Source organism: Macaca fascicularis, chromosome 3, assembly GCF_037993035.2.
Source record: "Macaca fascicularis isolate 582-1 chromosome 3, T2T-MFA8v1.1".
In the NCBI taxonomy this organism is placed as follows: Eukaryota; Metazoa; Chordata; class Mammalia; order Primates; family Cercopithecidae; genus Macaca; species Macaca fascicularis.
The window spans coordinates 147,392,780-147,420,544 of record NC_088377.1 but is presented as its reverse complement, the minus strand read 5'-3'; the positions used below and the strand labels follow the sequence as shown (position 1 = coordinate 147,420,544).

At 44.7% G+C, this 27,765-nt stretch overlaps 1 protein-coding gene and 1 long non-coding RNA gene across 21 annotated transcripts in view; one reads left to right on the top strand and one right to left on the bottom strand.

Moving 5' to 3' along the window:
- LOC102140357 (uncharacterized) overlaps positions 1-11,265 on the bottom strand; it is a 32,595-nt gene extending 21,330 nt beyond the window's left edge. For 2 of the 3 annotated variants that reach the window (XR_001489641.4, XR_012432778.1), the window contains exon 1: positions 10,825-11,265. This is a non-coding gene — a long non-coding RNA (uncharacterized lncRNA). The remainder of the gene's footprint in view (positions 1-10,824) is intronic. The other variant, XR_012432777.1, reaches the window with a different exon arrangement.
- The window catches only part of ATXN7L1 (ataxin 7 like 1), a 269,394-nt gene continuing 252,338 nt past the window's right edge, over positions 10,710-27,765 (top strand). For 6 of the 18 annotated variants that reach the window (XM_074035750.1, XM_074035748.1, XM_074035743.1 and 3 more), the window contains exons 1-3: positions 10,710-10,799; positions 11,500-11,707; positions 12,204-12,272. In XM_074035750.1, the coding sequence (XP_073891851.1) occupies positions 11,527-11,707; positions 12,204-12,272 (250 nt within the window). In that variant the 5' untranslated portion in view covers positions 10,710-10,799; positions 11,500-11,526. Of the gene's footprint in view, positions 10,800-11,471; positions 11,708-12,203; positions 12,273-27,765 lie in introns of those variants that run through there. The other 12 variants (XM_074035773.1, XM_074035772.1, XM_074035767.1 and 9 more) reach the window with 4 other exon arrangements.

The window sequence follows — 27,765 nt, the reverse complement described above, 5'->3', positions numbered from 1 at the left end:
CCCGTCTTTACTAAAAATAAAAAATTAGCCAGGCGTGGTGGCACATGCCTGTAATCCCAGCTACTAGGGAGGCTGAGGCAGGAGAATCACTTGAACCCGGGAGGCGGAGGTTGCGGTGAGCCGAGATTGCGCCATTGCACTCCAGCCTGGGCAACAAGAGTGAAACTCCATCTCAAAAAAAAAAAAAAAAAGAAATATACCACTTGACTAAGAACACACTGTATTATTAGCTATACTATGTCACATTGCAGATTTTAATCTTGGAAACATTGTGCAACTCTTTTAAAGTCTTCATGATTCCAAACTTCCTGAGACTCACCTGGTTTCCACTAAGGACTTTATACAGGGAACTATTATCTCTGTGACCTGAGGCTCTTACTTAAGATGGCCACTATTCGCATCCTTCAGCCCTGGGTCGCTCTGCCCACCAGCTATTTATATCCTCCTTGCCTTTCACAGCCAGGCTCAAGTTTCTCCTCTCTCCTGAGCCTTTGCTGCCCACCACAGTCATCCGTGCTGCTCAGCCTCCTGTGACATTTATTACCTGCACATCAGATCAGCATCTTCTCACAGGCTATCCTGTTTCCTAATTATTGATTGTACACAATCTCCCTCAAACTAAATAAGCTCCTCGTAAGAAACAACTATTCTTAGTCTATACCACGTGGCACTTGGCACTCGGCCAGGCAAGGTAAGTCTGTCAACCCCTCTTAGCCCGCTTATAAAGTGGGGGTTGTAATTCCTTTGTATACTCCACCTCCAACGCAAACTGGGGTAGTAACAAGGCATTATAAGAGATAATTTTTTAAATTAGCCAAATACCCTAAATGCCAGGGTATTTGCGTAAGTGGAAAAATAAAAGCCTTCTCAACTGAAGCAAGGCCTTTTCCCCTTTAAAACATCATGAAATGACACACACTACAGATTCAGAACAAACTTAGAAGAGAACAAATCTGTTGAAGAATAGTGTCTCGTGTTAAAAAATGGCTGCATAGGTACAAAGGATAAAAGCTTGGACAGGCTGTGTTAACACCTGCAATGCTGTCACTCCCATCTTATAATATTTTACTTGTATTTTGATTCTCCCTGTAGACGGCCAATATGGAGCTCATCCATTGATCAATTCCCCAACATTTGTGCCCACCCTCCTAAGAGTCCAGCACCTGCCATTACTTGGCATCGATCACAACCTAAGCAACGCATGTTGCTAAATCAATCATGGGTCAATCTATAATTGAAATAACATTCTTTGCACCTCCCCGCTGCCAAATTTATTAAACTAATATAAATGTCGATGTCTCTTTCTTCCAAGATGAGCTTACAACGACTTAAGCCCTAACTGCAGTGTGAACAACCAAAATTAGATACCAAGGCTCTTTTATTTATTCCATGACCCAAGACACTATGTTTCTCATACACAAAAGAAACCTTGGGAAATCTGCCAACTCAAATGTATTACTTGCAAATGGCATCACTCTGCAATACCAACACGTGGCTGGCAAGACAGGGTGACTCCTTTTCAAGCAAAAACTAAAATTCCCAGATGAACTGGTTAAACATCCAAAGAGACATCAATGACACCATTCCTTCCGCTAGTCCATCTAGCACCTGAGTGAGCTTTAGGAAGAGGCTCACCTGCTTCAAAAACTCGACTTCCATCTGTTAGAAAATAGTCTTTATAGTCCCGATTTTGTTAGAATAAGCTACTTTACTGCCATCTGCCAGAAAAATTATCATAATAAATCTCTGATGTCTGTGATTTGAACAGTGACTCCTTAGAAGGGACACAATTGTACAGTGTACAACCTACACAGCAGTACTGGCCAGGTGTTTAATAACTTTGGAATATAATAAACCAGTAGGGGGAAACCATGCTTTATTTTACTTCCCCTCTGAGCCTCAGTTTCATCATCCATACATTGGCAATAATAAGAGCTATCTAGTATCGGTGTCTTAGCACTGATCAGGCTTCCTATTGGAGTAGGAAAGCTATGGTTTGTGAAAGATAAAGACAATAAAAGAAGACCACGTTACTTGATTATCACATAATAACTATAACCATAAGATGGAGAGCTCACATTCTCTGACTCTACAATATCATTCATCCAATTATATAATTTAGTTCTTCATATATTGAAAGTGAAAAGATTTTGGGTTTTTTGGTAGTGATGATGGGTCTCGCAGCCCCCACCACACTCTCTTACTAGATTTCTGATTGAAGAAGCCCACAATGCAAGGTAGTTGATGAGAGTTAGGCATTTACTATCTAGAAATGAAAAAGAAAAAAAAAAAAACTAAAATTAATTGGCCTACATCAGGGTTTCTCTCGATCTCATCACTATCATTTTGGATGTGATCAACCTTTGAGATAGGGGCCGTCCTGTGCGTTCCATTGTAGGAAGTTTACCAGCATCCTTGGCTTCTACCCGCTAGATGTCAGTAGCACCTTCACGCCCTAGTCATGACAACCAAAAACATCTCCAGACATTGCCAAATGTCCTCTGGGAGGAGGGGGTGGCAAAACTGCCCACAGTCGAGAAACACTGGCCTACACAGAAATTCAAATTCATGGCCGTAGCATCATTCTTGGGAAACAGCAAGCTGGCCTCCCACCAAAGGAGACCTGGACTTTAAATTCTACTATGGGTGTTCTATGTCCTTAAAGGTTCTAGCTTCTACTTCCTGTCATATAAATAAAACCCAGACTCTGGCCTCTCACTTCCAGGATTTCCTCCTTTGCAGGGTATTAAAAGGTAGGGCTGGGGGCAAGTGTTAGGGATGACATTATGGCCCAGGCATCCCCCTCTGCTCACTTGGTACTTGGCTGCCTGCCGGGGTCCCAGCACTGCCATCTTTTCTTGAATAATGGTGCTGTTACCACACAGGGCTGGCATGAGCTGGATACTTGCAGCCTTCCTGTTGTGACTCCTACAGAAATATAAACTCATAATTTAGTTTCCCATAGCACAGCTATCGAAGGCTCGGTTATTTAACAAAACCTTGGGTAAAGTAAAAGAAATGACAACACAGAAAACCTTACAATGGGGTACTGCATTTGAAGGATTCCAGAGTCACACCTTGGTCATTCCAGACAGGTCCCCTTTCCAGACGCTGCGTGGCCCAGCTCCCAGCCCACAGGGTTCATCTGCTTCTCTCCCACCACCCAGAGAGACCTTCAGTCCCTTCCCCTCTGAGAAGCCCAGGGGTTCCATGCCCTGTCTCAGGTCTGCTCTCTCCCTCTCTTCCAGCCTTCACTTTCCATGGCTCTACTTTCTCCCTTCTGGCCTGATGGACAGCTGGGAGCATCCACATCATTCAAGAAAATTCCCAACTACCACTCACAGAGGTTGGCCTTTTTAGATAATTAGAAGACAATATCTCTCAATAATTCATTTCCCTAAGTCTGAGATATTTGTCTTGGAAAATCATCTCACGGGAAGCTTCACCAAGATCCGAGCTGGCTGTCATCATCGGGCCCATCTTTACAGCATCCTGTGGGCATGAGGTGAGGTTCTGTTTCCTATGATCTTCTGGACATGGCAAATGTTGAACAATGTCATGTATAACGCACTTCCCAGGAATTATTAAAAAAAAAAAAAACTTTTTTAGAGATAGAATTCACTAAATCTATAATGAAAAAGTTTTTTTTTTAGACTACAAAGCATATTATTTAAAGAAGAGTAATTAATTGATGCAGGAAAAAAAAAACAGTTCAAACAACGAACAGAAAAAGAGCTCAGAAACAGACCCAGGTGTTTGGAAAATAAGTATAAGAAAGATCTCTAGAGAAAGGATAAACTATTCAATATATGGTTCTGAGGATAAATGGCAACTGTTTGAAAAAAGATTGAAAATTAATTTTTTACCTCACATAATTAACCAAAAGATTCCAAGATCTGAATATAAAAACAAAAACCTATAAAGCATAAAGACAAAATATACGAAACTATTTCATGACTTTGAGGAAGTGAAGGTCTTCTTAAGCAAGACACAAAAAACAAAAGGCCTCAAGGAAAAGTCTGAAATGTTGACTGTTTCCAAAGGGGAGAAAAAGTGTGTGTGGAAAAGATGCCATAAACAAAGTCAAAAGAAGAAAAGCAACAAGCTGGAAAATTACAGTATTTCCAAATAGAGAAAAGATCCAAATTGAGAATACATAGAGAATTCCTACAAATCAATAAACAGATCTAAAAAATACCAATGACAAATCATCAAAGGATACTAACAGCAATTTACAGAGTACAAATACAATGAACATGAGAGGAAAATGCTCAAAAAACACACCACAAATGAGGGAAATACAAATCAAATTTTTTTTTTTTACTCATAACATTGGCAAAATTTAAAAGGTTTGAAAATGTTGAGCATTAATTAAGGAAATGGGCACATCTCTGTACTGCTAGTGGAAGTATAAATTACTCAGCTACTTCAGAAGACAGTCTGGCAGAACCATTAAAATTAAAAATGCACATACCCAGCAATTCTATTTCTGGGTAGTAATACTTCCTCACGTGCCCAGGAAGCATATATAAAAATAAAGATGTTGACTACCTATTTTTCATAAAAACTAGAAACCCAAATGTCTATCAATAAGATAACAGATAAATATTTGGGAGGCCGAGGTGGGTGGATCATTTGAGGTCAGGAGTTCAAGGCCAGCCTGGCCAACATAGTGAAACCCCACTTCTGGTAAAAATACAAAAATTAGCCGGGCGTGGTGGCGGGTGCCTGTAATCCTAACTACTTGGGAGGCTGAGGCAGGAGAATCACTTGAACTCAGGAGGTGGAGGTTGCAGTGAGCCGAGACTACACCACTGCACTCCAGCCTCAGCGACAGAGCAAGAGTCTGTCTCAAAATAAATAAATAAATAAAAAATAACACATAAATAGACCCTGGAACATTTTATGGAATACCATGAAGCAGTTTAAAAGAATGAGGTATTTCGATATATAATGACATTTAACAGCACATGTGAAAAAAGAAAATTATAGAAAAATGTCGGTAAAGTGATAGTATTCACATTAAAAAGAAAAAAAAAGACAATACACACAGCAATATCATCTATACCTTTAAAGACAGACATATACAGTAGGTAAATGTCTAGAAAATGGTATGAAGAATGCCTTCAGACCTGGGGGTACAGGAGTGACCACATTTGAAGGGGTTATTTCTCCCTTATCTCTATTGTTTCACTATTCTTTCTCATGAGGAGAACATGCTTATTCATAATGTATTCATTTGTTTTCACACTGCTGATAAAGATATGCCCAAAACTGGGAACAAAAAGAGGCTTAGGCCAGGCACGGTGGCTCATGCCTGTAACACTAGCACTTTGGGAGGCTGAGGCGGATGGATCACCTGAGGTCACCAGCCTGGCCAACATGGTGAAACCCCATCTCTACTAAAAATAGAAAAATTACCCAGGTGTGGAGGCAGATGCCTGTAATCCCAGCTACTTGGGAGGCTGAGGCAGGAGAATTGCTTGAACCTGGGAGGCGGAGGTTGCAGTGAGCCAAGATCATGCCGTCGCACTCCAGCCTGGGTGACAGAGCAAGACTCCGTCTCCAAAAAAAAAAAAAGAGGTTTAATTGGACTTACAGTTCCACATGGCTGGAGAGGTCTCAGAATCATAGCGGGAGGCAAAAGGCACTTCTTACATGACAGTGGCAAGAGACAAATGAGGAAGAAGCAAAAGTAGAAACCCCTGATAAACCCATCAGATCTCGTAAGACTTACTATCACAAGAACAGCATGGGAAAGACCAGCCCCCATGACTCAATTACCTCCCCCTGGGTCCCTCCCACAACACGTGGAAATTCCGGGAGATACAATTCAAGTTAAGATTTGGGTGGGGACACAGCCAAACCATATCATATGATTTTCAAAATTCACTGTCAAGTTTCTTTTATGTAAGAAACACATTTTTCAAAGAAAACAATAACAAGCAGAAATCATACGCTGCTTAGTTTTAAGACAACTATCTACCTCATCATGCAAAGGCAGTTTTGTCTGCAACCAAACTGGATTTTGCAGTTCCTCTGCATAGCAAATGGTCTTTCAGGACCTTTCCTGAAGAAAGGTATATTTATGTATTACCATGATGTATATGTCAAGAGGAGGTTTTGGGCAGAGGTTTCGGACAGGCCTCCACATAACTGATGCAGGCCAGCAGCTCATGTAAAGGAGAGAAGCGCTTTAGTTTCCTTTCTAAGCAGAAGGATGTCTCAGAAGCAACCAGAGGAGCTACTCCTAGGTGACTGTCAGCCTGTCTCTGACTGGCAGCTATCTAAATGATGCACTGAAACTGAAGTATCATCACAGTGAACATTGAACCACTGTCCACTGTGTGCCAAGCCCTATGCCTGGGGCTCAGCACCCAGAATCTCAATCCTCACAACAATCCCAAGAGAAGAGCTTTACTACCCATTTCAGAGATGAGGAGCCTGAGGTTCAGATGGATCAAGGCAGGTTCTCAAGCAAATGACTAAAGGGCAATTCTAATTCACACCTGCCCATCTCAAGCCTATGCTCTGGCCTCCACCCTGTACTGCCTCCCACACCATAGCAAATGGTAGGTTTGAAAATATGGATGGGCTTTGCTCAAAATAATATGTGTGCATTAATGTTAACTTTCTTTATATGTAGGTTAAGGGCCAAAAGTGATTTTTACAAGAATCCTAAAGAGAAGTTATCATCTCTCCTGTCTCACCCTTGCAAAAGGATAGTGGTCAGGAATGGGGCTGGATCTGCCACATTCTGGGGAACAGAGATGACCTCAACCTTCAGCACCAGAGCAGTTCCAGGGAGCACCGACTGACCAAAGTCACAGGTGAATCAGTCAAGAGTTTTAAGACCAGCTTTCCCTCGAGATAACACACTCCCGTGCTGGCTGTTCTGCCCCAGTCAGAATGCAAATGTTTGTGTAGTTATATTTATTAATAGAGTCCATGGTTAGCCAGGCCTGGCACATGGCTAGGGATCTGTATTGAAACCAATAAGTAAAAGCCTGGAATTTCTATTTTCGTTCCCACTTCTGTTGCTACTGGGGGCCTTTTATCCAGTCCTGTTTTTAATCCAGCAGCCTGCAAGGGGCAGGAAAGAGGCAGGTAAAGTTGTCTAGCAAGGCAGAGTAGAAGGCACACCTGCCCTCCAGATGCCGAGAGCTTTCATAAAAGGTAACAACGTAGGTAACAAATTTCCCCCAAACTGTAATTCTCAGGGAGAGTGGGTTAGGGAAATAAATTTAGAGAGAAGAGTGGCAGATGGGATAGATGGATTCAATTAAGGCAAAGAACATCAAACAATTCCGGGGATGCCTCATTCTAATGGAACATGTCATTTTCTCCTCATTGCCTCCAGGTAACTCCCAACACACTAGGTAGGAAGTAGGGTGCTCACACGGTGCCTCAACCCCAGCAGGAGTTTAATATCCTCAAATGAGAGAGCTAATATTCCCTCTTCTCTTCTTTTCAATAATGTGGTGAAACAGCACATGAATCAGACTAAGTGAATGCAGGATACATATTAGATGCACATTTCTACAGAACCAGGTGTTATTCAAATTAAATAGGTATTTTCCATTGTCATCTTCATAGAACAGATTTCTTTATTTCGTCTACGGGAGACTCTCCTTTTTAATTAAACCAACCACACTGTCATTTTCCTAAGAAAGATAATAAAACAATAAAAATATTTACATCCCTTTTATCTCCCTAAACATTAATCATGAGGGGAAGAGGGTGTTTTGCCTTTGCTAGATAGTTTTATCACATAGACATTATACTAATATGCTTTAAATTACTGTTTTACAGGTCACTTTATCCTTATTAAGGATGTATTAGATTCTTGTTGCCTCTAACAGTATTTGTAATTATTTACTACCAAAAGGAATTCAATTCTGTAAAAAATTAACCACCATATATAGTTGATATATGAGTATTGATATGTATATAATACATATACAGCATGTAAACCTGAACATTACTTCCAATTGACCTCAATTTTCATCCAAAGTCAAGTGTAAATGTCTAGTAGTTTGATAAGCAATGCTTTCTTTATTCTCTGCCTCTCAGTTATGCAATTTGATTGACAGTCATGTTATCCAACACAGTCATAGGTGGGTTATAGTTTCAACAAGTCAGTATTATTATATCTATAGTCAATGGAGAGACTGGGGAAGGCTTAGAGTAAAGCAACTCCACAATTATACTCCATAACTAACTATAACAATGTAGATGTATTCTGTTACCAATTAAACGTGGCAATGCATATAAAGTCTTCTTTTGTAGAGATGCTAAATCACTTTTAGATCCTAGCCCACAATTTACTATGCTGTAGAGTAAAATTATCCCAAATAGAAGGAAATAATATTTGGGCTGTCAGACCCTCTTCAAGGTCCTGTGTAGTAACCTCCATTTGAGAGACTCCGCTGGGAAAGTAAGCTCATGCTAAAATATGGAACTATTGATTTGCTTCACTATAACTGAGGTGCCCTGACTTCTGATGACAAGCCACCTTTGATGTTTTTGAGTGGTTTATAGTGGCTCCCAGAAGAGGAGACAGCATTCCGGAAACTCAAGTCACTGACTCTCAGCAAGTGGCCCACTCACATGGCTAATAGCAGGATTAAGCTCCTCACCGGCTGTTGTACTGAGGGCCTCAGTTCCCCACTGGCTAATGACCAGAGGCCTCCCTCAGTTACCTGCCACACAGGCCTCTCCATAGGGGGGCTTACAACATGGAAGTGGGCTTCCCTTAGAGCAAGCCAGGGCGTGCAAGAGAGAGTGAGAGTAACAGAAGTGACAGCCATTCTGTACCCTAACCTCAGAAATGACATCCCACCACTTTTGCTATATTCTATTTGTTATAAGCAAGTGACTAAGTCTAGCCCACACTAAAGAAAAGAGGATTACATAAGGGCATGAACACCAGGAGGTACAGACTTTTGAGGCCACATCAGCGGCTGCCCACACCTTCCTTGCATGCACAACATGGGAATAAACACCAAAATAGATAATAAATAGAGGGAAAATAGGGAAGCAGAAGGGAAAGGGAAAATGTTCCAGCATCTAATTATTCATGCCTCAGAGCACTCGCATTCTCTCTCCCCACCCCTAAATCTAGTCTAACCCACCAATCCGGTGCTCTCTTCACAGAGTCTCACATCTGTCTCCTCTTCTCTACCTGCATAGCACCACCATAGTTCAGGCTTTCATCTCTTCACACCATGAATATTGCAGCACTACTTTTCTAACCAGGCTCTGTACTCCAATCTTTCTAAGTCACACTTTTAACTTATCTTTATGGTACAGAAAGCCCTTCAGTAGCTCCCCATTGTCAAACAAAATCCAGACTCTTTAGACTGCTGTTCGGTGCCTTCCATAATTTGATCCAGGCCTGGGTATCCAAATGTATCACCCCCAAACCCCAGTAACAATTCTCCATCCCAGGAAAACCATGCTCAACACCCAAACACACCATGTTTATACTCAACTTGAAGCCTCTGCTAATACCATCATTCCCCCTCCCTCTGCAAGACCAGTCTTCACTTTACCATTACTAATCTTTGGCAATTTCCAAGATGCAGAGCAGATCCCATCTTCTCTGTCACACAGAGAAGTTGGGAGTTTCTGTTCACTCCCAACTAGATTTCAGTTCCTCCTATGAACTGGCACAGCTCTGAGAGACCACCCCACCCACTGCACAGGCCAGTCCCTGTGTACCTGTCCTGTTTTCCCAAGGAGTCGGTAAGTTTCACAATTTCCTTCTTCCAGAGACCACCAGACTGCATCTCTGTGAGGGTGAGGATAGGTCTCACTCATCTTTCCCTCCTGAAGGCAGCTGTTCCATAACAGGCAATATGGGTTGTCTTACAATGGATGGAAGGAAGGAAGGAAGGAAGGAAGGAAGGAAGGAAGGAAGGAAATGTCAAGCCCAGGGTCTAGCATATAACAATAGGTCAATAAGTAATAAATATTTGTTAACTCCACCAATTCTTAAAATGGGAATTGTTCACCAAGCGACACCTTAGCTATGTAGGCGCCCTTCCAAAGAAAGCAAAGGCAAGTGCAGTTATCTGAGTCTGAAACAAACAAGCCAACTCACACAAACATCACAACTAAAGGCAAATCGGCAGCAACTCATTCCTCGCCCATCTTAACACTGGCTTAGAGATACAGGGTGCCAAGCTCAGAGACATTATTAGATGGCTCAGCCAGGGCAGAACTCAGTCCGTACAAAGCAACTTCAAATCAGTGCGCTTCAGCTGTGACAACTTGGGAAACAGCAGTGGTGAGAGCTAAAAGGGTGCTGGGTAAAGAGAGAAAAAAAAATATGTCGATTGTGGGGTGAGGGCGGTGTCCATATAGTTTAGATAATTCTAGTAAACAAAGGCTTTGTTAAAAAGAAGACATTTTAAAGCCTTCTTTAAAGAGTGAAAATCTCAACTAAAGCACCCAACGTCCAAAATCAAGAGGAAATCTAGCGCTCCCTTTCTAGCTGGTTAGAGCAGTTAAGCCTGAAGTGGATTCTCCCAGGAATCAGATTCCTGGCCAAAGGTTGCCTGCGCAAACCCGGGCCACTCTCGTCTCACGGCAGGGAGCTCTGGAAATGGCTCAGGAGCTAGGCCCGTTAGCATCGTCTTCCAAGAGCCGTGAATTCGCCCTCCCGCTCTGCTGACCCTGGAGCAAAGTCCACGCAGTGGTTCTCTGAGAGCCGGAGACACGAACCGCGCGTGGAACCCGGGGGACCGGGGTCCTGAGTTTTGAGTTTTGCACGCCCCGCAGCCTGAGATGGGAAGGTAACTCCTCACGCCCCAAACTCACCTGCATTTCAGAACCACATCTACCCACTGGTTTCAGCTCCCAGAGCAACAACTGCAGAATCTCCACGGTCCAAAGTCCTCCAGGAAAGAGAAGAAAGGGGTGACGGGGGTGAAGGCTGGGAGGAGAGGTCACCAGGGTCCCTTCCCTGGCTCGGGTGGTGGTGGGGGTCGCAACCCCTCACGCCTCCTCCCCGCCAAGCCGTCGGGTCTACCACGGCGGCGCCTCGCGGTGGGCGACAGGGACCCGGGGAGAGAGGGACAAGCTGGAAGCAAGGGTTGCCTGCAAAAACTTTCGGTCCTCCAGCGGCAACTCTGCGGGAAAGACCACCCTTCCTTCGGCCCCGCGTCGGGCCTCTCCCCGTGTGCCCCGACCCCTGGCACCCCGGGCTCGGGCGGCGCCGCTGCATCCCGGCTGCCGGGCGCTCTGCAGCCTCCACTCTCCGGCACGCGGCGCTCGCCCGTCAGTGCGGCCCCTCCCCGGCAGGCGGGCGGCCCCCGGCGGGCGGGCGGGCGCGGACTGCAGGCGCCTCTCTGCTGCCCCTGGCGGCCGCGGGCGCGCAAGCCCCACCGAGCTGGCTCCGGGAGCCAGAGCGCCCGCCCCTCCTCCGCTCCCTCTCCCCTCCTCCTCCGCCGCCCTCCTCCCATCCCGCCCTTCCTCCCCCCCTCCCCCTTTCAGAACACTCAATGTCGGAACGTTCCGAAGATGACGTCGGAGCGTTCTCGAATCCCGTGTCTCTCGGCTGCTGCTGCCGAAGGAACAGGGAAAAAGCAACAAGAAGGAAGAGCAATGGCGACACTGGATCGCAAAGTGCCCAGTCCGGAGGCGTTTCTGGGCAAACCCTGGTCCTCCTGGATCGACGCCGCCAAATTACACTGCTCCGACAGTAAGAACCCCACCGCCTCCTCCTCCTTTTATTATCCTGTAACCTTTCCATTCACCTAGAGCCACTGGGAAAAAGTGTGTGTGTGAGAGAGAGAGTGGCCCCCGGTGTCCTCCATGCTTCTCCCTCTCTCTCTAAATAAATACACACAGAGACAGATCATCAATGCACAGGGAGAGGCCCGGCTGCCAGGGCTGTCTGTCTGTCCGTGCCCGGCTCCCCGTGGCAACCCGCGGGGTGGGCTCGCAGCCCCACGGTGTTGTCCGTTTAAAAGGCTACTCTGTTGCTGCTTGCATAGTTTTTTGGGTACCTATCTGGGCCAGGTAGATGGAAACCCGGACTTGGGAGAAATGTTGCATTGTCAATTTTTGAAAGAATTTCATATACAGTATTTATATCGATCTGTTTGCAAATAAACACTCTCCCTCCCCCCTTGACTTTGGCTTTTTTCCCCCCTTTTTTCCTTATTTTCTGTTTTCCTTTTCTTTTTCATCTGCAGATGTAGATTTAGAAGAGGCTGGAAAAGAGGGTGGAAAAAGCAGGGAGGTTATGAGGCTTAATAAAGAAGGTAAGTGGAGCTACTGGCATTTTAGTGTTAGCATGTGTGGCAGAATCTTCACAGGATTTCGAATATAATGTGAATTGTTCTGCTGGGTACAGAGTGACTAAGGCTTGTCAAAAATTGAGCACGCCCAGGTGACTACTGCTTCATGTTAACTTCTTTCAAAGTATAAATACAACTGGGGGGTAAAGGGGGGTGAGACTGTTGAAGGCAGAAGTTTACTGCACTTCAGTTGGACTCCACGTTTGAACCTTCTGATGCATATCTGCCATTCTCCCCGGGAGCATCACTGCCAAATGGTGGGGCGTTAAAATTTCTGAAATGAAGAGTGGAGCTCCCTTCACAAGCATCCCGGCCTTTCTCATGGGTGAATGCACAACAGCTTAATGAACCCCACATAGTCAGTCATTCCAGCAGCTACTTCTCCACTCACCACTGAAAACCATTGTACATGGCAAACCTGTGCAGCAAGTTACATTTGGCCCACTTTGCATTTGGTCACAGATTGTTATGTGGCAAGCAGGGTTAGGAGCATCTGTATGTGCAGCCCCCCAGCCAGTCGTCAGCTGTCTTTTCCCAGCATGGAAATACGGTACCTGAAATGGGACACACTGAGTAGATAGGTCATCCCAGACCAAGACATGCAAGAGAAGCCACAACCTGCTGGAATTGGGCATCAAACACATATGGTCGTCATAAATAAATCATACCCTGTTCTCATTTGCAAGCCTGCCGTATGTAACTCTGGCCTATGGGCTTCAAATGGAGCAACTCCAGGGGCCACTTGATGCTAAGCAAATGGATGGGTTCATTTGAATTGTGATTCACTAACTGATGTCTTATAAAACATAATTGGTTGAAATTGGGGGTAGGAAGATGGCACAAGCGGACAGAAGAGGTTGGTGGTATTGAAAGAGTTCAGATATAAGTAGGCCATAGGTGAATTGCTCATCCTAAATGAATAGAGAAAAGGTCATTAGATGCCAAAGAATGTTCCCCCTCATAAAAGGGAATGTCACCCTGGAAGGCAGCTGAATCCTGCGTGGAAAGATGGAACTCATTTTACGAATCAACACTTCAGATGGTTGGTTTTCTGTGCCCAATCATTTCCTGACCATCCACTGAGAGGAAACTTTGTGCTTCAGAAAAAATAACATGAAGGTTAAAATGTGTGCATATTCAAGGACAGTTCCCTAGCACAGTGTTTCTGCTAATTAAGCACTTTGGGAACAAAACATTATTCTAAAAATGTTTGCTTCTAAAATCTTGTGTGATCTTGACATATGTCTTCAGGATGCACGAGGGATTGATGTCAAGTGGACTTTTTACAAGTGGCAGCTTACTTGTGTTAAATGTTCATGTGTGTTGGCAGTGGGAGGCATCACTAGAGATTATTTTTCTTCACACACAAACTCTTGAGATCTCTAAATGCTTGCAAGACCCAGTTATCAGGCTACTGGCAACATGTCCACAAAAGATGGTGAGGCTGTGGAAATCTTTAAATTAAAGTTGAGTAAAGGTCATGGTATGGCACAGGACGGCACCTCTCAGGTCTGGGTGATGGGTTATGACTATCACATACAAAACTCACATCCTTTCCCCCCAGTCCCTATTTCTATTTCAGAAGACTTGTTCTCAGATTCTCTTTGCCTCATGAGAAACAGATTCTTTTTTTTTTTTCTTTTTGAGATGGATTCTCACTCTGTCACCAGGCTAGGGTGCAGTGGTGTGATCTTGGCTCACTGTAACCTCCGCCTCCCAGGTTCAAGTGATTCTCCTGCCTCAGCCTCCTGTGTAGCTGGGACTACAGGCACGTGCCACCACACTCAGCTAATTTTTGTATTTTTAGTAGAGACAGGGTTTTACCATGTTGGCCAGGATGGTGTCGATCTTTTGACCTCGTGATCCGCCTGCCTCGGCCTCCCAAAGTGCTGGGATTACAGGCATGAGTTACCGCGCCCGGCTGAGAAACGGATTCTTTTAAGAAAAAATGAAAAGCTCTCCTTTCCTCAGAAGTCACAGGTGGTACATCCAGCTTATTAGGTCCTTTGTCCTATAAAGGTACAAAGATTTAGCTCCTAATTATATGCATTTGCATTAAGGACACCCACTGTTCAGTGTAACTTGAAATCGCTAACTTCACCAAAATAGCCATATATGGGCTGAAATCTCTTTGTTCATGGGTGTGGTGGAACAGACTTGGGTGAGCAATTCCCGATGGTCTTTCTGGTATATATGCACGCAGTTTTCTTTATAGATAAAATATCTATATACTGAATACATATTCTCCCATGGTGAGAAATTGAAGGGGTGTTCATTTGGTTACCTGGATCTCCAGTAGTGCTTGCCATGGGCCTTCTTGTTGGAGTGATCAGCAAAGTCTTGGGGTGGATACTGTTTGTGGATGGGTCACTGCAGGACACAAAGTAGTCTGTGTGTGGCTGTGCGTATGAATGTATGTAGATTGTCCATGACACTGTCAGCTTTAAGCAGGTCTTGAGAAGAAATTCAGCTTTAGTGGGAATGAATGAACAAAATACAGTTTAGAGATTCCAACTGAGAAATGAAGGGAGGTGGTTCCGAATTTTTTTTTTTTTTTTTTTTTTGAGACGGAGCCTGCCGCCCAGGCTGGAGTGCAGTGGCGCGATCTTGGCTCACTGCGAGCTCCGCCTCCCGGGTTCACGCTGTTCTCCTGCCTCAGCCTCCCGAGTAGCTGGGACTACAGGCGCCCGCCACCAAGCCTGGCTAATTTTTTGTACTTTTAGTAGAGATGGGGTTTCACTGTGTTAGCCATGATGGTCTCGATCTCCTGACCTTGTGATCCACCCGCCTTGGCCTCCCAAAGTGCTGGGAATACAGGTGTGAGCCACCGCGCCTGGCCGGTAGTTCTGATTTTGATGTCTTTTTTTGTGTGTGTGTGGTAAAATATACATAACATAAAATTTATCATTTTAACCATTTTGAGTATACAATTCAGTGGCACTAAGTACATTCATAATATTATACAACTATCATCGCTTTCCATTTCCCAAATTTTCCATCATCGCAGTCAGACACTCTGTACCCATTATGCAGTCACTCCCCATTCTCCATTCCTCTCAGCCCTGGTAACCATGGTTCTACTTTCTGTCTCTATGAAGTTGCCTGTTCTAGTACCTCATATAAGTGGAGTCATACAATCTGTATCCTTTTGTATCTGGTTTTTTCGCTTTGCATCTCTGCATAGCTCATCCATGTTGTAGCATGGATCAGTACTTCGTTTTTAAGGCTGAATAATATTTCGTTGTGTATATATACTACATTTTGTTATGCACTCATCTGTTGGTGGACATTGGCGTTGTTTCCACCTTTTGGCCATTTTGAGTAATGCCACTATGAACGTTGGTGTCATATGATATTTTTAATAGACTAAACTCAGGAAGAGAAGTTAGGCTGGAAATGTGAAATAAGAATTATTTTGGTTTCTGCCTCTATCTGGCCACAACTTCAGAAGTCACAGCAAGGACTTGCAGACTTTTTGAATAACGTGATTACTATAATACAGTACCCCATTCCTCACCCCTTTAAACTTTCTTTCAATTCTTTCCATTTCTTTCAGTTCTCTGCCTATACTGTATGAAATGTTAACTGGATGCTTTGAAATGTCTGTAATAAAGTTTTCACGTTATTGTTATTATTTCATCTAAAATTAGCTAAATTATAGCTAAGAGGAATTTGCCAGTTTTCTTTTATTTTTGAAACAGAATCTCACTCTTGTTGCCCAGACTGGAGTGCAATGGCACGATCTCGGCTCACTGCAACCTCCACCTCACGGGTTCAAGCGATTCTCCTTTCTCAGCCTCCCAAGTAGCTGGGATTACAGGCATGCACCACCACGGTCGGCTAATTTTGTATATTTAGTAGAGATGGGGTTTCACCATGTTGGCCAGGCTGGTCTCGAACTCCAGACCTCAGGTGATCTGGACGCCTCAGCCTCCCAAAGTGCTGGGATTACAGGCATGAGCCACTGCACCTGGCCCCAAATACTTTTGAATGTTGTCATCACCTGGGTTCAGAAGGTGTTGCTAGTTCCATGGGTGGATGTGCTTAGATGGGCTTATATCCAGGACAACCTGGGCACTAGAAGGGAGCAGGAGAGCACTTTGAGTCGGCTTCCTACATTTTGATCTATGCCCTTTGGAAGTCGTTTCCCTTCTCTGGGCCTATTTGCCCATATTTAAAGTAAGGGGAGTGGGACTGAATGTCCTCTAAGGTCCCTTTGAGACCTCTGAACCCAAGCTTCTCTATTGAAAGTACCTTCCTTTGAGATGCAGTTATAGCAGGCAAACTGTTTCTAAAGAAACTTAAAAAAAAAACAAAAAAAAAAACCCAAGCCCTCACATTAAAAATATCTTAAACTACTTCAAAAATAACTGGGTTTATTTTCTCAATTTATAACTTCTTGGTGGCAAAAATCACTGAATCTCATACACAAGCAATATTCTGCTGCAAATCATTTGTGAATGGTATCTGGCCTTCAGCATTCCGAGAAAAGTGGGGTTCTGAGTCCAAAACCCAACGTGTTCCCCCAGTGAAGAATGATTTGACCTCAGTCAGCTTGGATCAGTCAGGCATGCAGATTTCCTGTGAGGAGGACTCCCAGAAACCTTATTAGCCTAATCTATGAAAGGTGTTTATGAGAGAAAATTCCAAGGACGGCCATTCTTCTGTGCTAACCTTTTCAAATAATTTCCTCCTCAGCTTGGTAGATTTATCTGAAGACTTTTTTCAAGCTAATTAGGGAAAAGCTCTCAGTAATTTGGAAAGATGTTCCCCTTGCCTCATCTGAAGTTTTTTTAAAAGAATACCAATTCATAGATAAGGAATAGGGTTCCTATGCCTCATAAGTGTCCCTAACTATAAGACAGAGATAAGAATAGGATTGTTGTGATGATTAAATGAGATAATACAAAAGGGCTTAGCACATAGTAAGTCCTTAATGAATGTTGGCTTTTATTATTATTATCATTACTAATGAAGCTAGCTCTAGAAAACTTTATTCTAATTAACTAGGATTTTAAACTAATCTGTGATGAAAAGAAAAGATACCTAGCAGAAACTTTATTTTTAGAGTAAACCATTTTATTATAATTTTATGAAGCTAATGATTTTTTAAAGAAACAATTTCTATGGATATCAATTTTTTTTTTTTTTTTTTTTGAGATGGAGTCTCGCTCTGTCGCCCAGGCTGGAGTGCAGTGGCGCAATCTCAGCTCACTGCAACCTCCACCTCCTGAGTTCAAGTGATTCTCCTGCCTCAGCCGCCTGAGTTGCTGGGACTACAGGTGCGTGCCACCACACCCAGCTAATTTTTTGTATTTTTAGTAGAGACTGGGTTTCAACGTGTTAACCAGTATGTTCTCGATCTCCTGGATCTTGTGATCTGCCCACCTTTAGCCTCCCAAAGTGCTGGGATTACAGATGTGAGCCACTGCACCCGGCCGGATATCAGTGTTTTTAATGGAGTGCAGTTAAGTGATCATCGATAAGTTTTATCAAGAGCTATCAAGTAATACTTAGCCTGTATATGGCCTATGGCTAAGAAGAGTTTATACAAAGTTCTTTTTAGGGACTGGGAGATCTAAATAACTTCTTTAAATGATTGATAAGTTGTTTTATTTTATCACTGAGAAAAAAAAAAGAGTCCTCAATAGATTCCTGTTTGGGTCTCTTGGAAGCCTACACTTGTGACTTTGAAAACTTGCCTGTGTTTTAATGTTCCCACATGTTTCGATGTGATGTAGATAAACTGGTGGAAAGCTTCCAGTCTGAAAATTGTGCTGGGGCCAGTAAGACATTGCTGTGACTATAAGAGTTTGATGTTCTTCTGAGATGCTGGTGGAATTGGGCTGCAATATAGAAGGGTGCAGAGAACATAGGAGCATGCTCAGCACAGGCTCAGGAGTCTTGCAGTTGTGGCTGGATGGGAGAAAATTGGAGAAAAAGATGGCAACTGACCTGGTTAAGAGTGAAGTATTCTTAGAATCCAAGCCAGGGAAGTCAGCAGCAGGCCATGGAGATTTATGGGAAACTGCGAACAGCTTCCCTTTATCATTATACAGACAACTCTGTTATCTATGTTAATAGAAGATGGGAAGACACAAAGTCCACAGATTACACAGATAAACCTCATTTTTACCATTAATTTCAACTTCATTCCCCATTAAGCCTGCCTTCCTCCCCTTTTGCTAACAAGCAGTAACATTTGTTCACTTTGGCGTTTCATTATCATCTCTCTTCTCTGGCCCAGCTTTTGGGATGGAAGGATGGGAGAGATGGAGCGGCTTAAAGGTGATAGGGAGGAAAGACGAGAAGGAGGAGAAGGGAAGGGCTTGGAGAGCTATAAGCTCTACAGGTGCAGCCCACTGATGCAGCAGGGGCATGCCACAACCAACACAACACAGATGAGAAAGGACATCCTGATCATCTAGTTTGGGAAATACAAAGCTTCTAAAATGAGTATTTCATTGTACATACAATTATTTCCTTGTGCCTGGGTTCCCGTGTGGAGGAAATGTGGCTCTGGCTCCTTCCACAACAGGAAGCGAGGATGGACGCACTGAAACAGTGTATATGATATTGCCTTCTTCTAAGTTGCCCTGTACCAGGGTCTCATCCTATGTCATTCTATGAGAATAATGTTTTTACTGCTAGAAGATGTAGACCATTACATACACATACATATTCATTTTAAAACTACTTATTATTTTTTAATAATGTTCATGTTACAAAATTCAAAAGGCTATCCAAGTGGAAAGTAAGTCTCTCTCCCACCCCATCCCCAGTTGCTTGTGTATTCTTCCAAAGATATTCTGTGTGCATTCCAGTAGATACATATATAATTTTGTCTTCTTGTTCTCACGTGAATGATAGAAAGCTATAGTATTAGCTGATATCTTGCCATTTCCATTTATCTTAGAGAGCTGTCCGTATCAGTTCACGAGAAGTTGCCATGTTCTCTTTTGGTGCCTGTATAGTAGGGTAACAATTTAAGCCTCTGGGTGTCTTGCCAAGTTTTTAATACCCTCAACTGTTTCTCAGCCTCCCTCATGCGTTTGACCTGAAGGGAGCTCTCCTGATGTGCCAGCACTGGGCTAGACACCAGGGACACAGCAGTGAGAAAGCACAACCCCTGCCTGCCCTCAGGGTGCTTCCAGCCTAGTGGCAAAAGTACAGGTGGACCACGATGAGTGCTCTGATAGGGAAACTCAGGTGCTGCTGGAGGGCATGGTGGGGGGCCTCACTGAGGTAGGGGCTCAGTGCAGGCCTCCCAGAGGAAATTTTATGTAAGCTAAAACCTGGAGGATACAGGAAGTTACCCATGTGTAGAGCTGGGCAGGGCAGAGTTAGAGGAAACGACAGGGATAAAGGCCCAAATGCCAGAGAATATAGACTGTTCTGAAACTAAAAAGTCCTCTTGCTGGAGTAAAGATAGCAAAGCAGAGAGTAGTATAATGTTTCTCACCAGTGGCACCACTGATGCTTCTTTTTGGGGGCACTGTTGTGTGCATGGCAGGATGTCCTGCGCCTCCACTTGCTAGATGCCTTCCTCCCCTCCCCCAAGTTTAGACAGCCAAAAATGTCTCGGTACATTGCCAAATGTCCCTGGGGGACAAATCACTCTGACAGAGAATCACTGACTGGTGAGGCTGGAGAGGTAAGAACACAAGAAAAATAGACGAAGATACTCACAGAAATATTCTGCCAATATCTGTCCATGTGTTAGCCTTCAGCCCATGTAAGTCAGCCTTGTTGATTACTCAGCAGATATACCTGGACTGTGACTATCTCCTGGCACTGGGCTACATTTGGGAGGATCTAAAGATAGAGAAGACTCGGTCCCCTAGGGAACCCTCCTCCCAAAGTTCCCAAGATGACTCTTCCAAACCTTGGAGTCCAGTCTGTAGTCACTGGTGACAATAGTGAGTTGCAGGTTCTAATTCTTTGTGGCCCAACCTTCCTTCACTGTGGGTGGAGGAGACCCAAAGCATCAATTCTGGTAATGATGGCATTTATCATACAGTGGTCCCCAATGTCAAAAGCACCACATCGCATTGGCGAAGCATTAAGGATTTCAGTTTATATTTAAAGTCAGGCTGAAAATACAACTGGCGTTCTCTGCAGCTTGATTACCCAGGGGATATGTCTGAAATGGGGATGCACATGATGGAAAGCAAAGTGGCTGCTTTCACGATTTCCATGTTAAGCCCGGGAAGGTACAAAGGGTAGGGGAGGGCCTGATTCCTGAGGCCTTCTGACCTGTGTGCCAGGTGGTCTGCAGCATCAGTTAAGACTGCGAGGCCATGTTGATGCTTTCAGCTGGTGGTTCCCAGGGGCCTGCCGTCTCTGCTGCAGAATTGATTTAGAAAAGTTAGGCAGATTTGTTTCTGTATGGTTTTCTGGGTTGGTTGCATTTATACCCTTCAGGCTAACGTTTTGTTTATGACATTTTGTTTCATTCATGACATACTTCAGAAGTAGACATAAGATGGTAGTAGCCAATGCAGTGAGACCTTGTCCTGGTCAAATCCCTCTTCTCTAAGGACCCCACACCCTGAGGTGGCCCACTATTCACATCTGGAGACAGTGGTCACTGAGTGATTGCAATAATCAAACATAGCCATAATGGAGAGGGAGAGCTTTAGCCAGTGGGTTCTACTTTTTCAGAATATTGTAGAAACTGAACGGCAAGGACTGACTTCTGTGTGTGTCTCTCTCCTAAATCTCCCTGTCTGGTGTTCTGCTGATTACGTGCTCCCAGCTAATGCCGTTTGGCTGGCATTCTCTTGCTCTCTTCTGTGATAGAGCTCAGACTGCCAAATGGACCTGGATTTGGACCCTGAGGTGCTTGAACTAATGATGAAACCTCAGGAAATCCCTTCTTGCAAGTGGGCTGAGGCTACAGTGGAGCATCCTTAATATTCAGGGGCTAGACCTGGCTGCCCTAGTCGTCTATAAGTGAAGCTGGAATTCTGCTGTGGGGAAAGCATTGTTTTTATGGAGACGCTTTATCCTTGTACCTGTGGTTTCTCAACACAATTCCGCTTGCCAATTTTAAGGGATCAGGTGCTTACAGAAGAAATGGAAACCAAATAAATACTCTCTAGGGCAGGACAAAGTGGCACTAGGTCACCACAGTGGGGAAGATAAAAGTGAGTCGATGATGGGCTCTTTGAACACAGAAGCACTTACTGGTGTACCTGATTCTGTGATGCTAATTGTAAATCTGTGAACATTAATGGTGTAAGGATACCCTTACCTGTAGGGGGAGTGGGAGTTCTGTGACCTTACCTCAAGGCATTGACAGGCCACAGAGTCCTGGGGTGGGATGGGGACACAGGACAGACACCCAGTCTGATGATACTAACCACAAGTGAGTTCAGCATTCCAGGGGTATGGAAGATGGTGGAGACATGGTCCCAGTTTGGTTATATCAGACCAAGGTGATGGTCCGGTTCTTAAAAAGTATATGAGCCACAAAAGGACAAATACTGTGTGATTCCATTTATAATGAGGTTCCTAGAGTGGTCAAATTCATAGAGACAGAGAGTAGAATGGTGGACATTCAGGGGCTGGGGGAGGGGAAATGGAGAGTTCGTGTTTCCGTGATACAGAGTTTCAGTTGGGGAAGATGCAGAAGTTCTGGAGATGGACTGTGGTGATGGTTATACAACATTGTGAATATACTTAATGTCACAGAACTAACCGTACACATAAAAAATCGTGAAAATGGGTCAGGCGTGGTGGCTCATGCCTGTAATCCCAGCACTTTGGGAGGCCGAGGTGGGCAGATCACGAGGTCAGGAGATCGAGACCATCCTGGCGAAACCCCGTCTCTACTCAAAACACAAAAAATTAGCTGGGTGTGGTGGTGGGCGCCTGTAGTCCCAGCTGCTCAGGAGGCTGAGGCAGGAGAATTGCTTGAACCCGGGAGGCGGAGGTTGCAGTGAGCTGAGATTGTACCACTGTACCCCAGCCTGGGCAACAGAGCGAGACTCTGTCTCAAAAAAAAAAAAAAAGAAAGAAAGAAAGAAAAGAAAAAGAAAAAGAAGGTTTAAATGGTAAATTTTATGTTATGTGTATTTTACCACACACAAAAAGGTTCATTGGCATTGCATGCTTAGGAGTTTAGTGGAGCATTATTTAAATCTTGACCATTTATTGGCTGGGTATTAAATTAAGCCTCAATTTCTACTTTTCCTTTCCAGAGTGGGAATAGTAGTACCTCTCAGAATTGTTGTGGAAATAAATGAGATGCTATCTGGTGTAAAGTAGGTACTCAGTAATGTAAGCCTTTGTTGTGATGATTGTTGTTTTTACCAAGCACTTGGGTCTTTGCCTTTGTCTTAGAGCTGCCACTTCCAGGGGAAAGACTGTGTTCTTACTGCTCCAGGGGGCCCGGGGCTCACCAGGCATCTTTTGTCAACTTGTGTGTCTCCATTTCTTTAAGGATGCCCAGAACAAAGACAAAGGGATTGGACTAGCGTCCCTATACTGTTAGTCTCAAGAGTGAATCTGGGGCCGGGCAGGTGGCTCATGCCTGTAATCCCAACATTTTGGGAGGCCGAGGTGGGCAGATCATGAGGTCAGGAGTTCGAGACCAGCCTGGCCAATATGGTGAAACCCATCTCTACTAAAAAAATACAAAAATTAGGCAGGCATGGTGGCATGTGCTTGTAGTCCTAGCTGCTTGGGAGGCTGAGGCAGAAGAATTGCTTGAATTCAGGAGGCAGAAGTTGCAGTGAGCTGAGATTGCACCACTGCACTCCAGCCTGGGGGACAGAGTGACACTCCGTCTCAAAAAAAAAGTGAATCTGTTTCAGTGTTTTACAAAGTGTGTTCATTCTGGAGACCCTGCTGTGTTGTTCTGTAGGGTCCTTTCGCCCCCAGCCCCAGGCTGCAGTCACACTGAAATGAAACAAGTGGGAGTGAAACATAGGAACCAGGAATGTGCTGTTTTTTTTTTTTTTTAATTTATTTTTTCGAGACAGGGTCTCTCTCTGTCACCTAGGCTGGAGTGCAGTGGCATGATCATACTCACTGCAGCCTCGGTCTCCAGGGCTCAAGCGATCCTTCTACCTCAGACTCCTAGGTAGTTGGGACTACAGGCGTGTGCTGCCATGCCTGCCTAATTTTTTTGACTTTTAGTAGAGATGAGGTCTTGCTATGTTCCCCAGGCTGGTCTCAAACTCCTGAGCCCAAGTGATCCTCCCTCCTCGGCCTCTCAAAGTTCTGGGATTACAGGCATGAGCCACCGCACCTGACCAGGAACGTGCATTTTAAACAGGCTCCTCAGGTGGCTCTGATGTTTCCTGAACTTTGAGAACTACTGTTTATTGGTTGAGAGAAGTGGCTCTCAACCCTGCCTACCCTGAAAATTGCTTGGGAAGCTTTTTAAAAGGAAATAGGCCAGGACCACCCACAGAGATTCTGATTCTATAGATCCAGGTTCAGGGGTTCTAAGGGAGCTGCTTATGTGTTTCCTTTTGGAGTTTTTTGTCTGTTTTTTAAATTTACTTTTCTGGTATCTTTTGGGCTAAAGACAGCCCAACTTATGTGTTTTTGTTTTTTTGTTTTGTTTTGTTTTTAAGTAACAATCCTAAATGTCTTTTATTGGGCATTAACTAGGTGCCAGGCCCAGGGCTAAATGTGCATGTTCGCATTTAATCCTCATGACCACCCTGTGAGGCAAATCCTGTTATCAACCCTATTTCAGAGATTGGGAAGCTGAGGCTTAGAGAGGTTAAGTAATTTACCCAAGGTGACATAGCTGGGAAATAGTAGAGCTGTCCTGAACCCCAAGGCAGCCTGATTCCAGAGGCTGTACTCTAAGCACTGTGTCCTGATGTCTGTCGTCCTAGGAGCAGGGTTAGAGCTAAGGGGAAGCAAGCAGGTGCCCAGGAGACCTGTTTAAGTAGGGCCTCACGTGGGCTTCTGCAGGTGCAGAGTGAGTGCTCCTTAAGTGTTGCACCTGGGCACCTGGCTTGACTCATTCTCTCACCATCCTTGCCCAAGAGAGCGTATTCTTTAAGCAAAATGGCGAGGCCGGACTACCTTTCATTCCCTCTTGCCTGTGTAAGCTAGTGGCCTCCTGATAGGGCCCTGGGTCTCCCCATCAGGGAAATGCTCTCTCATTCCAAGGCCCCAGCTTTGTGGCCTCTGTGGTCAGAGTCCTGGCCTCAGGGAAATCAGAGGAGCTAATGCAAACTGTGTTCCTTTTTGGGAGAAGGTGTTAGCAAAGATGGTTGCCAAGCAACTCCAGGGGCATCTATCTACAGTGATGATTTCTCTCTTTTTTCCTCCTTTTGAACATCTTCTAGGCCGCTGTTCAGTTTCCCTCATGGCATTGGGATTGTTAGTAATTTCATGAAGGGTGCGCTTCCTAGGATGATGGAACGTTAGAGGTGTCCATCATCCTAATGCCACGTTAGAGGTGTCATTTTGATGGTGACATGCCTGCTAAGTGGGTGTGAAAGTCCTTTACCTTCTTCAGCCACAGAGATGCCCTGGTTGTCACTGGCTCTGAGAAGGCAGTGACAAAGAGGATCCTTTGGAATGGAGTGGCTGGGAAAGGCACAGAATGCATCTCCCACATGAGGACAGGATGATGTGGCAACATTTACTTCCTGTGACTTTGAATTTCACCCATTCTCCGTTAATTGTGGCATTTAAGCATTTTATAGTGATTGCCCTACTGGTCCCAGAGGAGCTGGTGTCACCCCCCTGTCTCTCTCTCGGTGGTTTCAGAGACCAGGAGTCCTTGACAATCCTTTCCTCCTCGGTGCTGTCCCCTCTCCTAATTAGTCAGCTCCTCTATGTGGGGTTTCAAGTGACCTTCAATGGGCCCCAGACCCCATGGTCTACCAGCTGGTGGTTTGATTCTTCTGATAAGGACCAGGAGCTTGTGGGTTCAAGCACCTTTTACACTTAATGGGACAGAATCCCACCCAGACTGGCAAGAAGAGGGTGATCCACTGGAAAAGAGGAACTGGTCACATTTTTGGGTGGGAGGGGCAGTAGCTCTGTCGCCCAGGCTGGAGTGCAGTGGTGCAATCATAAGTCACTGCAGCCTTGACCTCCCAAGCTCAAGTGATCCTCCCATCTCAGCCTCCCTCCCAAGGAGCTGGAACACAGGTGCACACCACCATTCCTGACTAATTTTTTCTATTATTTTTAGAGACGGGGGTCTCCCTGTGTTGCCTAGGCTAGTCTCGAACTCGTGGGCTCAAGCGATTCTCCCACTGCAGCCTCCCACAGTTCTGGAATTACAGGAGTCAGCCACCACGCCCACCAGAACTGGTCACATTTGCTTAAGGCTGACTTCGTTTGGCCAACCCATGTACAACAGCCCTGTTAACCAAGTCCCCAGACTCCAGGCTTCTGTTCCCTTGAGTTACTCCCTCATCATTGTGCCCTTCCTCATCATCTTTTGCAGAAGCAGGGCAGAATCCAGAGAGAATTAGGGACTCAAATGAGTCCTGCCACTTTCAGTGGCTGAGACAAAAGACTTAATGGCAAAATACAAACCCTGTACACAAGCCAGGTTTAAGCAGAGTAGGGGCATATTTGCTTTCCAAATGGAATTACAAAGGGATTTCTTTAAATAGTAGACAATCCTAGAGCTTTCTGAAAATCATATTTGCTCTCAGAAGTTTTCATGGCACCCGCTTTTGTGCCCTTTCTGCCAGCTCCTCCCTCAGAGCGTGAGGCTTTGCCCTCGGTTTGCTCTGCATTTGCTCCGGACTCTGGCTCCTGTTCACACCCCAGGCGGTCCCTGTGTGTGGCGATTCTGACATGCTTGCAGCTTTCCTGACCTCTCCTCCACAGAGTGCTCATCCCAGCCCTGGGTGCCGTGCCAGACAGCCCCTCACGGATGTCATTGTGCGTCTCAGACTCCCCTAGACCCAAGTGCAAGCCGAGCCTGTGCATTTTCCCCATCACTATCTTTAGAAAGACCCCCTCCTCCGCTCCTCCCTCCCTCCCATCTTAGCGATTCCCTGCACCTCTCCATCTCTCTCCACTCCCCGACCCCCACCCCAGCTAGCCTGCCTCATAGCCTACCTAGATTTTTATAATAGCTGTTTAATTGGTCTTCCTGTCTGTATCTTCCCCGCACACCACTTCAAAAATTAATCTTCTGAAAATTCACATGTGTCAGTTTGTTCCTCAAGTGAAAACCTCTCAGCACTTCATCGACCACAGTTAATGCAGCATTCAAAGTCCTCAGTCCCTTCCTATCTGGACAGGTGGCCTGCCCTTTGCAGCAGCACTTTGGACAAGTGGAGTCCTTTCCCTGTCCCCCTCTCTGATTCTGCCTCCCATCTGCATCTAGTGTCTTCCCCTTCTCCCCCTCCCCTTGCCCCTCACCCTCCTTCTCCAGGGCCAGCCATACTTTCTAAGGAAGCCTCCCTGCCGCTTGGGCCACCCCACCTGGAACTTCTCTGCACCTTGTGCATGCTAGCCATGCCCAGTGGACATGCCCCCAAACCTCACACCTTACACTGCTGCAGACTCTTCCCATGGTCCACAAGACTGTCATCATAGCTGCATTCGAATCTTCTGGAGGCAGGGTGGAGGAAGAGCGATCATATTGTCCCCTTTTGTTTCCTAAGTTATCTTTCGACCAGCAGAGTGTTATGGTTCGACTAAGCATCTTATTTGTTTTTGAAATACCTGTATTGTCTTTTTCTCCTTTTTTTAAGAAGATTGTGGTAAAATACTATACCATCTTAACCATTTTTAAGTGTAAAGTTCAGTAGTGTCAAGGACATTCACATGATCATGTAGCCAATCTTCATAACTCTTTCCATCTTACAAAATTGAAACATCATACCCGTGAAACCAACAGTTCCCATTTGTATTTTCATTTTAAAAAAATCAATCTGGAGATGGCCTATGAGGTTTTTTGATTCACCATCTGATATTTTGAAGTTGTCAAGATTCTAAGAACTGGCAGGACTCCTGAAGTTTCTGTTCAAGTGGATCGCTGGAGCTACAATGCAAAACACAGCTCACCTTAGGGCGTTAGCTCCAGCATCCTAGGTCAGCAGAGAAAATTCCATGAAAAAATGCTACCGCTAGGGTGCTGAGTCCCAGACATCTTTGAGCACCTAAAGTTTTTCATTTAATATTTGCTAGTAACCCCCACCCTGCACCATTCTTTTTTTTTTGCCCTTGCAGTTCAGTGTTAAAATTTTTCACATGTATAAAAAGCTTGAAATAATGGTACCATGACCACCTATAAAATTAAACATTAGTTTACATTTTGTCTTGTTTTCATATATATATATATGTAAAGATCTATCTGTATATATGTCTTATAAAGAAATATACAGGCCAGGTGCCGTGGCTCACGCCTGTAATTCCAGCACTTTGGGAGGCAGAGGCGGGTGGATTACCTGACGTCAGGAGTTCGAGACCAGCCTAGCCAACATGGTGAAACCCCATCTCTACTAAAAAT